At 36.7% G+C, this 17,340-nt stretch overlaps 1 protein-coding gene across 3 annotated transcripts; it reads right to left on the bottom strand.

Moving 5' to 3' along the window:
• Positions 1 to 67: 67 nt before the first annotated feature.
• LOC136268433 (ATP-binding cassette sub-family C member 4-like) lies at positions 68 to 17,337 on the bottom strand. Of its 3 annotated transcripts, XM_066063775.1 has the most exons (29): positions 17,159 to 17,337; positions 14,597 to 14,707; positions 12,818 to 12,935; positions 12,471 to 12,761; positions 10,811 to 10,900; positions 10,561 to 10,724; positions 9,838 to 9,963; positions 9,541 to 9,790; positions 5,898 to 6,107; positions 5,801 to 5,848; positions 5,703 to 5,747; positions 5,450 to 5,641; positions 5,313 to 5,407; positions 5,175 to 5,261; positions 5,020 to 5,116; positions 4,681 to 4,962; positions 3,703 to 3,840; positions 3,609 to 3,646; positions 3,307 to 3,554; positions 2,002 to 2,081; positions 1,766 to 1,916; positions 1,481 to 1,711; positions 1,331 to 1,431; positions 1,082 to 1,282; positions 869 to 1,024; positions 722 to 811; positions 504 to 676; positions 336 to 441; positions 68 to 286 (listed from the first exon to the last, which is right to left on the bottom strand). In XM_066063775.1, exons 1-29 carry the CDS (start codon positions 17,248 to 17,250, stop codon positions 119 to 121), a joined length of 4,179 nt encoding a protein of 1,392 aa, XP_065919847.1. In that variant the 5' UTR covers positions 17,251 to 17,337; the 3' UTR covers positions 68 to 118. The 3 variants fall into 3 exon arrangements, with proteins under 3 accessions (XP_065919847.1, XP_065919849.1, XP_065919850.1); XM_066063777.1 differs by lacking the exons at positions 12,471 to 12,761; positions 12,818 to 12,935; positions 14,597 to 14,707; positions 17,159 to 17,337 and adding exons at positions 11,111 to 11,187; positions 11,244 to 11,295; XM_066063778.1 differs by lacking the exons at positions 12,471 to 12,761; positions 12,818 to 12,935; positions 14,597 to 14,707; positions 17,159 to 17,337 and having other exon boundaries at positions 10,561 to 10,672; positions 10,811 to 10,827.
• Positions 17,338 to 17,340: the final 3 nt, after the last annotated feature.

Below are 17,340 nucleotides of genomic sequence, written 5' to 3'. Positions count from 1 at the left end.
CTATTATGATGAAACTATCATCCAAAAATATAGCCTTGGAATAGTCATTTCACATTGTACCATAGATTCTATAATTAATATTGATAATTGATATTTTATAGACATTTACATTTCAATGCTATATTCTGGTGCCAAATTTCAAATTTTGTACTTCCCCAGCAATATATTTCAATTTCTTTGACTCTACGGGACCAGTTCTCTTTACCATACTATGAAACACTGACTGTTGATTCTGTAGGAGGTTGAATGGTGTATCAAACTCTATCACTTTACCAGAAGATAAAACCTACAAATCAACAACATCTACACAATTATTCACTATCATCCTAACCCACCAGTACTCTATCAGAGTCCATTATTGTTTCCAGTCGGTGAGCAATAGTAAGGATGGTACAATGATTGAACTTCTTGCGGATCATCTCCTGAATTATACCATCCGTTCTGCACTCAATACATGTCACCATCATACAGCTCTCACTTCTCATAACATCTTAGTAACTCACATTAGGTCAACATTTGCAGTTGCTTCATCAATCACAAGGATCTTGTTCTGCCTCAATAGTGCTCTTGCTAGACACATCAACTGTCTCTGACCCACACTAAAGTTAGAACCACCTTCGGACACTTGTGATTCTAACCCATTCTCCAAATTACTTATCACTTCCTTCAGTTGTACCTGAATGTAGTGATTAGCTACAATTATTACATCATCTCATCAAACCTCTTCCAATGCATCCCATAGTTGGTGATCTTCAAGTTCATTGAATGGGTCCAAGTTATACCTCACAGTTCCACTGAACAGTACTGGGTCCTGTATCATACACACACTAGTCTAAATCTCACTACAATATATTACACAAAACATCACCTGTGGAATAATTGACATCTTTTTACGAAGATCATGTAGTCCTATGTCTGTTATTTGCATTCCATCAATTTCAAACACTCCTTCTGGTTCTGCTAATCTGAACAATGCTGACAACAATGAAGACTTGCCAGCTCCAGTCCTACCCACAATACCAACCTAATATATAATGTATACACACAACTTGTCACAGTCTAATAGTAATTAGTTATCAACCTTTTCACATGATTCAATTCTAAAAGATATTGACTTCAACACATAGGGATAATCAATGGCATATTTAAATTTAGTGTTGTGAAGTTCAATCACTCCTTTGTCAGGCCATTGAAGAGGAGGAGCTTTGTCATGTGGAATGGTTTCCAGTTCTGTTTCACTTTCTAGTTGACCATAAGCCATGACTCTCTCCACTGATACCATCTACATAAAGCTGTAGCAAATCCAATTAACACCAACAAAATATCTTACAAGATCCTCCACTTTGGCACTAAGTCGAACAGAGTACTGCAGCAAACCACTAATAGAAGCAGCATAAACTAGTGATAGTCCAACAAAAGCTGGATCAAGAACTAAATACTGAGTTATAACACAAAGATTCATGGAACATAAAATTATTACCATCAGCCAGGGGGATGGAAGTAAATGCCACAAATGTGAGAAAGACTGCTCCAAACATGTCAAGTCTCATTCCAAACCAGCGAGTAGTAGCCACCTTGATGAACCATGCTTTGGTGTGTTCATTCTGATAGAAATGGTGGACATTAAGAAATCTAACTTGCTCCTTGTAAGCTCTAATGGTAGATAGTCCTTGAATGGTTGCTGAAATGTGGGAATATACTGGACTGCGAGCTATATTATAAAGCATGTACACTTACTACAATGACATGTAAGATGAGGAATTACCTAGGGCTTCAAGTCTTTGTATACTTCGTGATGCGAACAAGAAATAATGCCGAAAGAGTAAAAGCAGCAAAATCATCACAGTAACAAGAATGGACAACCAGTAGTTAGCCACACAGGCAGTAACAACAGCACCAAGCACACGAAATGCCATCTGTGTTCAAAGACAAATACCTAAAACTATGAATTCTACAAGCAACTATGTACGTATACATGGGATTATAATTCTTTTCACTAACAGTAAACAGCTCCAGTAGCAGAAATGGCAACAGAGCATCCATGAATCCAATATCTTTTGAAAATCTGTTTAGTACACGCCCTGTGCATATAAAACAACAACAGTAACAACAACAACTAAATCACAACACATGTGCAGTAGTGTATTGTGTGGCCTAGAAAATTATTGCACCACTGCCAGAGTGCATTTAACTGCAAGAAAGAAGACGCAATTGTTACACATACATAAAACCATTTGTCATCTTTCAGCAGATATTAACATGTTAAATTAGTGTGTATTGTCTGTATTCATGACATAAAAACCCCTCAAAGTTTAGCTATTTTAATTACTTTATTCTTCTGGGGGTTAAAATTCTATTGCACACTTCACAAAAATTGCTATATAACACAACTGTTGTAACTCAATCGTCTAGACATCTAACCAATAGTGTGGAAGAATGGCTAGTCTGAGCACTGGAGTTTAAACTAATAATATAATAATCAATCAATCAATAGTTACAGCAACATAGTTCTAAGACAAAAACCAAACGAGTGGAACGCCACAAAAGGTATAGATACAATACTCTAAAAGAACAGTTATTGATCACTTTACAAGGTGATGCAAAGCTATGACATACCCAAATGTTCCTATAACACTCCAGACAACAAGAGTTCCACTGTAATAATGCTTGAAATTGATTGATTAATAGTTATAACTATATATTTAAAGTCATAGCTGTGTTCTTCATATATTTTGAAAATAGAACTTCAAAAAAAACAACAACAACTCATTATACAGTAGTTGTTAGGTCTAAAAGGAACGAGTATAAAGTTTTCTCAAACTGCCAGTTATCCCTTTATTTCTTGTTAAATATACGTACTTTAGATCTAGGAAGTAAAGTTGTAGAATATAGTCCACATAAACTGTTCTATTATTAGAGTATTACAGTTCTATTATTAGAGTATCACAGTTCTATTATAGAGTATTACAGATTTCATAAAATGCATAAAACAAAAATAGTAAGACTCTTCCTTCAATAGTTACCACGGTTACTGTATAACAACAGAAAAGGTATGGACAAAAGCAAGCTCCATGGGAAAGGGCCAGGTGCAAGCCAGCTTTGGGACTTGTTATAAGTGATACCAAAACAGTTAAGCTGGGTGCCACTTCATGGTATAACAACTCTGAAAGATGGCAGTCATGCAATTTTGATGTCAATTGAATAATGACATGTTGCTGAAGCTGCCAATATAACATTGGTTAGCACTGACATCATTGTAGTAATTTTGTGGCTGCCACCTTTGATTTCAGACATTCGCACACTTACCAACTGGATTGGTGTCATAAAACAGTACTGGTGCTCGCAGTATTGATCTAAACATTTTGCTGTGCAAGTTGCGAGCTGCAGCAAAGCAGATTAAATAACACAGCACTGCCCTTAAAGATATAAGTACACCAGTCATTCCAACAATCCCTCCATATATTGCAATCCGTTGGTGTGTAGTAATAGTGTCAGAAGAACTATTAACTGAGAAGTTTGAAATGTCTGGCAGACAGGATTCCGTTTCACTGGCCCTGTGTATAATATGCAGATAGCTTACAATATACTAAATTTTTATCACCACTTACCAGTCTGCTAGCCACCAGTCAGCACAGATAACACTAGCCTGAATCAATACAACACAATGAGCTGTATGTGTACATTACAAGCTAATAAGCTAACCTCTACAGCTAGAAGTAGCAGTACAAAAATGGCTGTAAACAAGTGACTTCCGCTACCTTCCTTTGCAAACAAAAAATAGGTCCTACTAGAAATAGTGCCATGAGCTCTTTCTTCTTCTGGTACTGCGTTATCATCAAACTAGAAAAGTAACGTACCAGTACTGCAGTATATGTAACACTTTCACAAAGGAGCCACCTGGGCTACATTTGCAATGTAGCCCAGTTGACGACTTTCCTAGGCTACATCTAAATATAGCCTGGCTACAACTGGGCAGTGATTGTACAGACATCAAGGCTAAAATCAATTGTGGGGATTGATTGTGATTAGTATGCATCACTTGGATTTGGCCATGAAAACCACTCAGATGGAAAGCGTTTTGTTATCCTTGCTATCCTATGAGTTGAAAAACATTGGGAACTACTGCTGTAGCATGCATTTCCACACATTTTCGAATATGGACCACAACCACATTACCGATAACACAAAATTACCACTCTACACAATAACCACTCTACAAGCTCGTCCATTCATCATAGTCAAATGTACATAGCAAGAATGTACCAGCTGCTGACCCATAATCAAATCTTTCAGGCATGTATATATAATATATCCAGTGGTTGCACTCATATCAGCTTGGGTGATTAATCACCCGGGTCTGCTAGGATCATAACGCGGGACATTCAGGCTATTGCCTGATATGCATGCCCTCAGCTCTTGGGCTGTTGGGCATAAATATCAGGCAAAGCCCTCATGCCCGTGTTACAACTACTACACACCTAACCAATGTATGCCACCAGCAACCACTATGACTCTAAAGAGACTGTTATAAAGACTATGGCCTGGATCTGTACCACAGTTGTCTAATAATACATTTCAATTCTGGTATGGAAAGCTTGTGATAGTTAAAATTAAGGATCATAAATAAAAACACTGTGTGTATTCTGTTTATGTGCAGGAACTATAGCCCATTAGCTTTACCTCATCAAGATGACTGGGTATTGATACAAGAGATGGTGCAGTGAGTAGAGATACATCATCTGTCACTGGAAAATGACTCTCAACATCTAAAGTTCTACAATATCTTTTTGGCTTTTTATTCTTATCTGTTTCTTCTGTTACATCATCACACTCCTCTACTACAATATCTGTGACTACTAAATCTGTTGATTTTCTATTATCCTCTACATCATCAAATAGTTCAGTAGGGTCAACACCACTTGATGTTAACTCCTCATAATTTCCATATCCTTGTACACACCCCTACTTAACATGCAAATAACAACATTATCATCACTTTGTCTAGCTCAACACACAAACCTCCTTCAGTACTAGAATACGATCTGCATGTTCTGCATATTGTAACTGATGGGTCACTAAGATCACCAACTTATCAGCTAACACTCCACATATACACCTTATAATCATAACACCACTAACATCTATAATCCATTACTACATTAAACATTCTATACCCATCAAACAGGTGTCTGCTCACTGCAGCATCTACTGCACTCAGAGGATCATCCAACAACATGATGTCACTGTCCCTGTACACAGCCCTACACACAACAAATTACACCATCACTGCTTCTCACATGATCTACACACACCTGGCAAGGTTCACTCTAGCCTTCTGACCACCACTAAGGTTCACTCCTCGTTCTCCTATCAAAGTCTCATCACCATATGACATCTCATCAATGTCCTACAGTATACTGTATTTGTGATTCAAAGATTAAAGACTGACCTTAACAAGACAACAACACTCCACTACCCTATCATACCAAGCCTCATCATAATCTTGTCCAAATAAAATATTTTCTTTTATTGTTCCAGAAAATATCCATGGATCCTGACTTGCATAAGATACACTACCCTCAATGTCTACTGACCCATCCAATGATTCTAGTTCTCTCAGTAGACACTGCAGTATTGATGACTATAGTAGCAGTAAAGTATGATGGAGATCAGTTAGAGTAGTCAACTAGTAGACAACACACCTTTCCTGATCCCACTGGACCAACTACTGCCAGTAACCTGTTTGACTATATCATCATCTTATAATTTCACTTGACTGTCTACCAACTAAACACCTCACCTGATTTACACTGAAGTTGATGTCTTTTAAAACAACTTTCTCTCTATCCTACAAACAGACACACATGAAGATACTGTATATGTTGTTAAACTCTAACATGTGTCCAGGATGCTGTTAGATTATTGACTATGATCCTGGGAGTTACTCCATTGGACAATGATCCATGTCCACTATCATTAGTGACTTCTTCATTGACCAACTTAAGAGAAGGCATCACATTAGGGGAACATGATCTACTAGTTGTCTCCACTGGATCACTATCTGTACCAGTTATTGTACCACCAAGTTCTGGTAGTAATAGTAGTTTCTGTATAACAGAACATTATCACTGTGTCAGTGTCTAGATAGTTCATACAGCAAAAGTACAGATTCTAGCCTTATCACATTTCAATAATAGTATGTACGTGTTGAGCTGGATCCTCAAAAACATTTAATAACTCATGGATGGAATTTCACACGATCTTGAAATTTAGCTCATTTGTAGTACTGCTTGACCCGCAAAAAATATTCAAAATTATTTCGTTCAAATGCCCAACACAATATTTACGGCCAATCAAAATTTTCACCATACATTACCTATTGGGAAGCCATAAAAGTGTTAGACCCATTACAACCTTTCCCAAAGTTGTACCGGAGCCAAACCACATGTGTCTATTGTTAACACTTTTTCCATCACCATTAATCATCTGGTTGGTTGAAATGCTAATTTTCTTGACAGAAAAATCCACTTTTTATTTTTAGCTGTTTTTCAGAATACAGCTCAATTTGTACATACGTGTATTGTTATGAAGTCTTTATATACAGAAACAACTACACAGAAAAATTTGGAATTTTCAACTAGAATAGGGACCATAACACATCGACAAAAAGTACTGAAACAAGCTGGAGTAGTGCCTGATATTAAATCACAGTAAAACAATAAGAAGTGTTATATCCCTACTGTGCATTTCTATAATGGTATCTTGAGCACAGTAGGGATATAACACTTCTTACTGTGATTTAATATCATGCACTACTCTAGCTTGTTTCAGTAATTTTTATTGATGTGCTATGGTCCCTACTCTAGTTGAAAATTCCAAATTTTTCTGTGTACTTGTTTGTTAACTTTGTAAATAATTATTACGACTGGTGAACCGACGCATACCGCATCTGAAATGACGCCGTGCGCCCCAATTATTGTCTGAAAAGTGAAATATCCATTACGCTTCGTTGTCAACTATGTTCAACCCGTTATGCAGCATTTTGAATCAAGAACTGTTAGAAAAGCACCTCTGCAATCCACGCATATCGAAAGAAATTGTGCCGCGCCCCAGGTTATATCAATAATTATCGTCTGAAAAGTGAAGTATCCATTATGCTTCATTGTTGGCTATGTTCAACCCGTTACACAGCAGTACGAATCAAGAACTATTTGAAAAGCGCCTCTGCTATCAAAATAGCCACTTTGACAAATACGGACAATTTCCGTTACGAAGAGAAGCCATCACGTGCTATCGCCAAATCGACACTTTTCGCTGTCAGCAAAGATGAATGGGACACAAAGGAGGACGCTGGTAAGTCCATGAAGAAGGCATTGCACGTACTGCGGTATGCCAAAAGGCACCTGTCGGGCCGAAGTGACGTCGAACAGTGAAAAAATCAAGCCCGTAGCCTTAGCCGTTATCAAGTTACGCTTGTCTGAAGGTATCAGTCAGTCAGTTACTCAGTCAGTAGAAAATTCCGTTAAATAAATTATTTTTAAAATTCCATAGCAACTTGTTGAAAGCGTTTCAGGTCAATCTGAAAGTTTGTTTGGGCTTAGTTTTACCTAACCAACACTGCCTCATCGTCGTCAAGGAAAATTGAGGTTGGTTTTTTGGGTGATTTTATTTTGTGGGCCACGCCTACTCCTTTGTGGTCCCTACTATACACTACTATCGTAGTGTATGAATAAATTATATGTTAAGCAAATTAAGCAAAATAATTTCAAGGTGAAAGATTTAAGCATAGTAAAAGGTCAATGCACAACTAGGGCTTATCTCACAAACAATTTTGCTTAAGAATTTCTAGTTTTAAAATATGTACATATGTAATTTGCAAATGTTTACAAAAATCAAACTCTAAACAATAACAATGTTAATTACAGTTACAAGTAGAATACAATATCTTAGTTGTTGACATGAATTTGATATGATGCAATGCCAAGGACGAGCGTCAACAGTTAAGATATTCTATGACTAGTATGATCCACAACAGTACATTATCATTGCAACCATTTCTTTGCCGCCACCTTTGAAATCACATCTTTTTCATACTAGCCTATTTTTGGAAGGCTGTACTCCTTTTCACAGTTGGGCTGTTTTGGATTAGATATCATTTCTTTAGTATTTGTATAGCTATGCTGGCTTTTGTCTATCTTATTTTCCTATAGGCATAAACAGAAGAGCTAGATTTAAAAAAAATTGCACTATTTTATATTATTTCATATTAGCTAGTTGTGAATGTCACATGTATAAAGATACCTTGAAATGCACTTGGTACTTAATATCGATGTATGGTTGGTTGTCATGTTATAGTATTGATAATGAAACAGCTTTCCATTACATTACTAAATTTTTTGTACCTACCTGACATGTGCAAGAAATTTCAACTAGTTTGCATAAGTGGTTTAGTCAGTAGACATGAGACAAATTGCATCTAATAGGGCACACTTTTTTCTGATCACTTCTTTTGCGTTGCATCAATGCACATAGATTTTCCATGGATAGACAAAATTATAGTAAACTAGAACTTCCTTTTATAAGGTAGAAATTAAGTAAGGTGAGCAACTGTAGAGTGGTAAAGGGCTTCATCGTATAAGTGTGGAGGTCCCTGGTTCAAACCCTGAACAATTTTTTTTGATATTTTTCGTGCACGTTTTTTAAACTCTTTACAGTGACTGTTCTATTAGAGTATCTCAATCGTACTCGTTTCACATGTTCGGTTTTTGCTTTATATCTCCTTAGCTAATACTCTTAGTACTTTCAAATCACAAGAGGTTCATGCTATGATGGTTAGCCTAGTTGCATGCTGATTCTTAAGACAAAAATATCACACTTGCAATTTTGGAAAATTGCTCATAACTTGTACCACTTTACCAATCTGTACACAAATTGGAAGATAAACTTGCTATAATAGCTCTTTACACCCTCTAAATTTGAAAAGAATCCATTAAGGCTTGCACTAGTTATGGTATTTTTTGTAACTATTACAAAAAGAAAATTAACAGCACAAAGAAAATAAAAACAAACTTTGAAAGTGTATACCTCACTAACCACTACACTGATTTATCCCAAATTTGGAATGGAAGATGTCCCACCCCAAGGAATTGTTCACAGAGAAAATGGACTATTTCTGTTTAGTCATTACTGAGCTATGAAGGCGTGAAATAGCATTTTCATGGTTTCAAACGTATTGATTGGCTTTACTTGGCTGCACAACATGTGTGTCCTGATTTACATGTCTCAATCCCACTAAGGGTTCATACTTTTGTATCAACTGGCTTCCATCACTGATGGCATTTATCACCTTTTTGTTTGCTTACGACACCTTTCTTTTGGGCTTATATCAACACCCGACTGTACGTAGGCAAAACTACCATATAGTCCCAGGAAAAACTACCATATGGTCCTTGTACACCCTTTGAAGTATGACTTTAATGGGAATGGGATAAAATTTTATGAAATTAATCATTTATAAAGTACTTTTGTTTACCACTTTACCTCAATTCGTTTAACAGATATCCATATTTCTGATATTCCAAGTGCACAGACTCCAAACATATAAGAATAGTACAGTCTTGCAACTGTATACAAGCTAAGCACTGTAAACACATTTTTGGGAGTAATAGTATTTCCTACTCCAGCATATGTAGAAAATGTAACAAAACTGAGTATGCTCAATAATGAATAAAACATTGCTTGGTTGAATGCCCTTATCATACTAGCTTGAGTGATGATGTTGCTCTCCTTCCTACCACACAACTTAATGATAACGATGATAATGAATGTGATACTGACTTTCTAATCTTCTTCACATATTCATGGAATGCCCACTCCCAGGCATACATCTTGATCAGTCTCATACCACTGATGATCTCATTCATCACTCTCACTCTCTTGTCTGTCACTTTAGCTGACTTTAACCTATGAGAACAAGACACACAGTAGTGTGTCATGTGACACAAGAAGCCAGTGGGCCACACCAGTGTGCTATTAACAGGAAGAACAATAATGCAGTTTTCACACAGATGTAGTTCTGTGATGTGTTTACAAAACAAGATGATTTAATCTTGCTGTGGAAATGCCCTCCACCTTACATAGCACCTTTGAACCCTGAGATACAAGCTCTAAAAATCTGCTCATTTCCTTTTCTTTTCTTTACACTTCATAAAATGCAGTCACTATCCGAATGCTTTGAAATTTGGCACACATAAGAGGGTTTAAAGGTAACTCTTGGTACCAGTTTTGGTTTAAGTACATGCAATAAACAGTTGTAGAGTTATTCACATAAAAAAGGCAATATAAATTTATTGAAGAATTAATCATTTTCCATGCACAACAGCTGCATAGGTCAGCTTTGGGATCCCCAAAGACAAACAGAAGTGATATCTATACTAATTCTTGACTGCCATTTTACAACTTTTTTACCCTGGGTTTTTGGAGGCCACACCCTTTTTTCACAGCTTGGCTGTTATATATCTAATTATCACTGCACACAAATATGCTTACAACTCAACATACCATAGTTTAGTGTATAATCGTCCTAAGATGTACTGAAGTGGTGCTTGTGAGAAGATCAGGACCATACCAACCAAACAACTGGGGCCTATCTCATTCCATAACAAATAAACAACTAGAGGAGATGTTAAAGGAAATATCCAGCACAAATGGAAAAACTCAAAAGCCTACAGCAAACAATACCACAGCATTGCTCATACTAGTATAGCAAATTACACATAAACAGTCCATACACACTTATGGAGTCACTCACTAAATCAAATCTTTGAACATCATTAGATGCAAGATTTACAATATGTCCGATGGATAACTGTCCAATGGTGGAGTGGGATAGATGTAAAACCTACATTGGGCAAGCTATAAATTTCTAGCAACCCAACTACTCTTTTAGAGTAACTGTGAATGCAAGTCCCTAAGATGTCATGTAGTACTGTTTAAGTAGGGATCCCCCAAAAGTAATTGCGCCGCCTAAAATGCCACCAAAATCACCTTTACGGAATAATATTAGTCCAACTAACATTAAATACAGCATTAAAAACAAGAAAACACTTACAGGCAGCCAGATTTAGAATTTTAAAAAAGTCACCGAAACTTGAATTTTCATCTGCCAGCCTGACCACAGTTGCAAAGCTGGAGGCCAAACAAAGCAGTACACGGCCACCATTTTATGCCACAATAACACTCACCAGTGACATGTGCCTTTTGAGGTTCTGATGAATGTGTGCCCTCTGTGCCTTGTCTTTCCTTTTATCTTCAATCAGGCTGGTTGACTACTTCCTGATGCAATGAAACCATATCGAGGCATTAATTTTCTGTATCAACACCTTCCTTGAGCAGTATAGTTAGATGCCGCAAAATTACTCAAAGTGCTTACACTCAATAGATACCTGTAAGCCCATTCACAGTCTTGGTTGATTAATAATGTTGGAGCACAGGGATCTTACTTGATCATGATGACCACACCCTATTATTATTATTGTAAATATGAAATAGTGACACACCCCTGCATGATAGGTGAAAGGCTGACTCAAGATACTCTAATACAGCAGTCACCCTAATAGAACAGTCACAAGTGTATAGCTGTATGCTATAAAAAAACCAATAATTTAAAAATGAAAGAGGAATCCAAGCAATAAAAAGTAGTGAAACAAGAGATGAATACAGTATAGCTCAGTGGAAAAATCCCTACTTCTATCCCACTGAAGCCCTACATTAAAGTTAAAATTAAACCCCGGGAATGGTAGTTAAACCACAGTGCATATTTGGAAGACAACATATATTGACACCTTCAATTGAAAGAAGTGAAATCAAGGTAAATTGAAGCCTTACACATATAAAACTACAAACTCAGCAAAAATTGAAACCATACACATTGTAAAACTTGTCTCATTCCGAGCCACCCACGCATTAGATCACGTGAAGTCGCATGATCAATTGCATGGAAGGCTGGGGACGAGACTAGTAAAACTACAAGTCCAGCTAAAAAATGAAGCCATACGCAATTGACATGCTTGTCTTTATTGACACACATTGTTTGTGAATTTGACTGCTTCAAAGTGTGGGATAGAAGCCAGTCAAACCCCACCTGCACTCGTAGGATATCTAGTTATCAACACCTCGGATTTGCCTCAGGTTGATAACTATGATATCCTACTCGTGGTGGGATTTAACTATAACTTTGACACTGATGTTATAGTAGGGATTTTCCCACCAAGCTATGCTGTAATACTATTATTCATCTCTTGTTTCACTAATTTTTATCACTTGGATTCTTTAAATTAATATCTAGTACCCATATAACTAGTTTGCAGAGAAGCGATGTACTCATTATTATGCAGATTCTTGCACCTTTTCAAAATGATCATCACCCTTAGCAAGAATTATAAATGTATTATAATGAACACAACAAATACCTTATCATAAATGGCAGCAGTAAATAATATTCTACACTCCATTCCAATTAAAGCAGCAATGTAAAACGCCAAAGCATGAATAACTGCTATCACAAATCCAAGTAGTGACATCCCAGCTGCATACAAATAAGCATTTCTGGTGGCCACTCTGATCTCTTCCTCTACTCTATCCACTGAATTGGTGTCATTAGTTCTCCTTAGTAGAGACAGTTCCTCCTCCAAACTATTCTTCTCACAGAAGTATTGTGATAGATACCCTACTAGTACAGCCAGGGCAATAAACATTAAAACCTACATGTGTACATGCGTAGTTAACAGTCTCATATAATGCTGAGTGTACTACTTACCTCAGCTAGAAACATTAGGCCATGAAGTGACAAAAATTTCCAGAAATACTGTAATAAGGCAAACCACAATCTTGATTTTAGTCCCTGGTGTTTGCATTTCAGCTCAGAATTCCAATAACTAAGAAATTATAAACAGAATAATCTGCTGGTGACTACAGTGCACAGAACTACACACTGTCTTATGTAGTTGCACAGGTGTATGTGAAATTAATATAGCACTATGTCATTAATAGCTTCACTTTCTGGCTTTAGACATCTCCTCACCACTATATAACATTACGCAGGAATAAACTATTACAATCGCTTGACTTGTACTTGCATGAAAACACCCTGGAATCAAAATTATCCACGCACAATGCAAATAACTTCTGACAAGGTAGTTTTACCATTTAAAATCTTAAACACGATGCCACGTGTTAATAATGTTAAGGTACATGGCAGTTGATGTCAAGCAAGACACATGGTAGCATGTCGTAGCACACCGTGAGTATTATTTACAGGAAATAAAGTGGTTTTAATTTGTACACATACATAGCTCTATGTCCAGTGTTGGGCATAACACGTTACTTTTGTAACGTGTTATGTAATATTATTACTTAATGTAGTAACGAAGCAAAGTAACGACCCAGCACTGCCTAGCGTTAATCGGATGGCTGCAGGTTCGAGGCTGCCCAGGTCCAGTCATGGATTTTTTCTTCTTTCTCCTACTTTTCAAACATACTTAGTGAAGTTAATATAAACATCTTTAGTGGGACCATGTGTCTCACAGGCCTTTATAAGGCCTTCTGGTATACAGGCTCTGCCTTTACCAGGTACTTTAATCATAATCATGATCATAATGTTCCCTTCTCCAAGTGGAGTGAGTTTCCACTGCAAATACCTCCACTTACAGCACTCCATATGCTGAATTTGAGTGAAATTGCTGCAAAATATGACCCCTCCAATTTGACTTAATTTCTTCTTTACTTTGAGAGCAAAATATTTTTTGTTATTTTTGCACATTTACGCATACCTCAATCACCTTTAAATTTGGCACAATTGTTGAATTCATGTACTAAGTCTGATAAGTGCATGAAAAGTATCGGAAAAAGTTGTCCAGGGTTCAATAAAACCAAGGATCTCCACACTAAAACACCCAAACGCTTAGCCACTGGTTCACAAGTTTTTAAACCCAAGCTTTCGAAGGTCGCACCTTAGCAACTTCACTTCACATTGTAATTTATATGGTAGGCTTTGAATAGTTATCCCAGCACATTTTTTCTTGTGTTGTTTTGGTACTGCAATAAAACTACAACTGAAATACTTTTTAGTTCAACATGTTAATGTTACTTTTAGTTTACTAAAACTAAAATTTGAAATACTACTACAATTAAAACTAAAACCAAAATGATAATGTAATGATAATATGCAAACTAATCAAAATAACAACATTAGCTATTTTTTAAACATGTGCTCTGTTAGGGCCATACCAGCAGTGCATGCCTTGTAGTCTTTACATAGGCAATTCTAAGGAGGGATGGGGCTACTGAATAATCAGTCTTGAAAAATCTTTGGAGGAAATTTGTAGATTGGCATTAGCATCTTATGCATTTCAAAGCCTATAACATTCTACACCTTATATCACCCATGTAATAACTATAATTACGTATGACAATAATTATATCCCTCTAAGCAAAAACTGGGAACAAAGAGCTGTTTGGATTGTTTAAGTGCAATGCTATAATTTGTGTGGGTCCTATTAGAGTATTTAAACATGTTGCTTTAAATAATAATACTGACTTTTTGAAACCTTGTAGTAGTTTTTGTGATCTTGTTTCCTCTGGAGTAGCATACATATCTTCTTGCTCAAGGTCTCGCTTATACCCAGTCCAGATCAATCCATCTAGCCAACTGTCAAATGATAAATATCTCACTGCTTAACTGAATATCAACACTCTTACAGATAGTATCATACTATTTTGAAAGGACAAGCCACTGTGTTAATAGACAAATTCCATAATAAGGCTTTATAACATATAATAATAACCGTTGCCCCTAGCAACTGAATTTCCCATGATTTTTAGGTGATAATGTCTAAAGTAACTTCTCCAAATTTTGAAAGGATAGCATATATATGTCATAAGATATGACATTTTGAAATTTGTGGTTTTCCCATACACATCTATGTGAGAGGGCTACATTGCACCTACTGGGCAATCACAAAAATGAGGTATTTCAACGTCTGCAAAAACCAAAAATCAAAAGTACATATATCTCACTTTTACATAATTTGTAGGTGTGAATGTCGACAATAATCTCTCCAAGTTTTAAATGGATAGTGTATATAGATCATAATATATCACATTCTTTAAATCCCATGATTTGTGTGATTTCTGAGAAGGGAAACTGTTGTCCCTCTCATTGACAATGTATGGGAAATCGAAATGTCATATCTCATGACTTATATATGCTATCCTTTTAAAACTTGGAGAGGTGACTTAAGACATTGACACCTACAAATAATGTAAATTTTAGGTTGCTAGGGGCAACGGTTGATTTTTTTGTTATTATGAAATTTGTCTATTATTAGCAACATATTGGCTAAATACAATTGATATTGTGATAATATTTCACTAAAAATTTGGGCAATACTCTTAACCCCAAATGGTTTGCACTAACGGAATAGCGAAATAGAATTTGCAGAGAAAGGCCACCAATAGCTGATTCTGTCTGCCAATAAACCTTGTATAGATTATAATGTTGCTACAGCTAACTGGTATCACAGACATGTTAATATTGGGAGTGATAAATATCATATATTGGATGTAAATGCAGGCAGCATAGAAGTCTCGCGTGGCCAGACCTTCCCTACCCCAACACAAAAGAAAAAAGTGGTCTGGCCATGTGAGACTAGTAGCATAGCTACAGGGAAAATAAGGTTTAGGCATGTAGACTAGCTAACTGTAATTAAGCAGTGATTTTGAAGCATGGCACATTACACAGAATGAAAAGTGGAGTAGCTATTCTGAAAGGATCTGATACTCTGGCAGAGATTCTAATAGAACAGTCACTAAATCTTGGACTAAAATACTCCAATAGAGCAGCCACACTTACTTACACCCTTATATGTGGTCAGCTATATTTCACTGCAAACATACACATCAACACTATGGTCACCTATAAAACAAGCATGTGTCTTTTCAGCATGCATTTGGCTAGATAAACAAGTAAGTTTACGATTGCTGTGTTTATACCATGAAAGTACAAATTCGCCAGTTTCCCACCAATTATTCGCAGCGCCTAAGATTAGCATCTTTACAGCTAAAAATTGAGATTGAAGTTATTTTGCAATTTAGCTGGCTATTCGCTAAAGTTTATCCTCGCCAAAGTTTCGGTAATTTTCACAGATTGACAAATTTGCGGTTTCATTTTCGTGGATCACTTGTTTTTCACTCAAACTATTTGTTATTCACTAGTCTTGGTAATCATTAATTTTCGAGGATGAAAAATTTACGGACAGCTAAGCAATTGTGAAATCCGTGAAAACTATGTCCCTTGAAAATTTGTACATATATGATAGTGTTAAGATATATTATGGCTTCATGTTTCCTTTGATGTGTTGCCTTTCATATTTAACACCTACTAGACATTCTATACCATATACTCCTAGTTTTTACTTTGATGTAAGGCTTCAGTGGGATAGAAATTGTGCTATTGCTTAAGCCGCTAGAAATGGAATCAAGTGTTGTGTGGACTCCTCAGCTGTGAACAGCCTTGAAACTTTAAAGCATGCTGTACTCACTACTCGTGCATGTAATTTGTCAGATGTACACGAGGGTGTGCTACTGCTAGCACACATGACTTATAGCTAGTACATAGTACAAAGTATATGTATTATTATTAAAGCTTTACAATGCCCACTGACCAGCACTAAAGGTCTGACAGCAATTTGTGCTGCAGCATATTACATAGCATTTAATGACTCAATAATGCTTTGATGAAAAACTTAACTGATAAAGTGACCAATTTTGGCAGTTAGTCCCTTGGACCATATGTTGTTGCAACCATAGATGCAACAATCAGTTCCCCTTGGGACAAAAAAATTGCTATGCTGGCTTATTTTTGGCAGTGGCCATACCACCAAATTTGTGACTGTTTTTTTTTGCTGATGCAGGCCGTATTATACCACATTTTAGTCTATCTTCAGGGAGTACTGTGCCAGCTCTCTACTGGTAATCTGAACCACATGATAGTTAATCCACCTTCACTAACGACTCACACTGGTGCTGATGAATTTCATATTAGAAAGTTTATGATGGTTGACTATTAACTAGCCCAGGTAGCCCACTAGCTTGGAAGTACCTGAACGAAAGTCTTGAGAGAAGGCTGGCACGTTTCCGAGGATCTTTCGCGGGTAATTCATATACTGTCTCCCCTGACATCTCTGTAACCATAGATAATGTATACTACGTATCTACACTGTAACTTAGTCGAATGCGGGCGGTCAAATGACCTCCCAGAACTGGTTCAGTCAGCGCCACTTG

Source organism: Dysidea avara, chromosome 10 (genome assembly GCF_963678975.1).
Source record: "Dysidea avara chromosome 10, odDysAvar1.4, whole genome shotgun sequence".
Lineage (NCBI taxonomy): Eukaryota > Metazoa > Porifera > Demospongiae > Dictyoceratida > Dysideidae > Dysidea > Dysidea avara.
The sequence above is the reverse complement of the archived record's forward strand: the minus strand, read 5'-3'. Positions and strand labels throughout refer to the sequence as shown.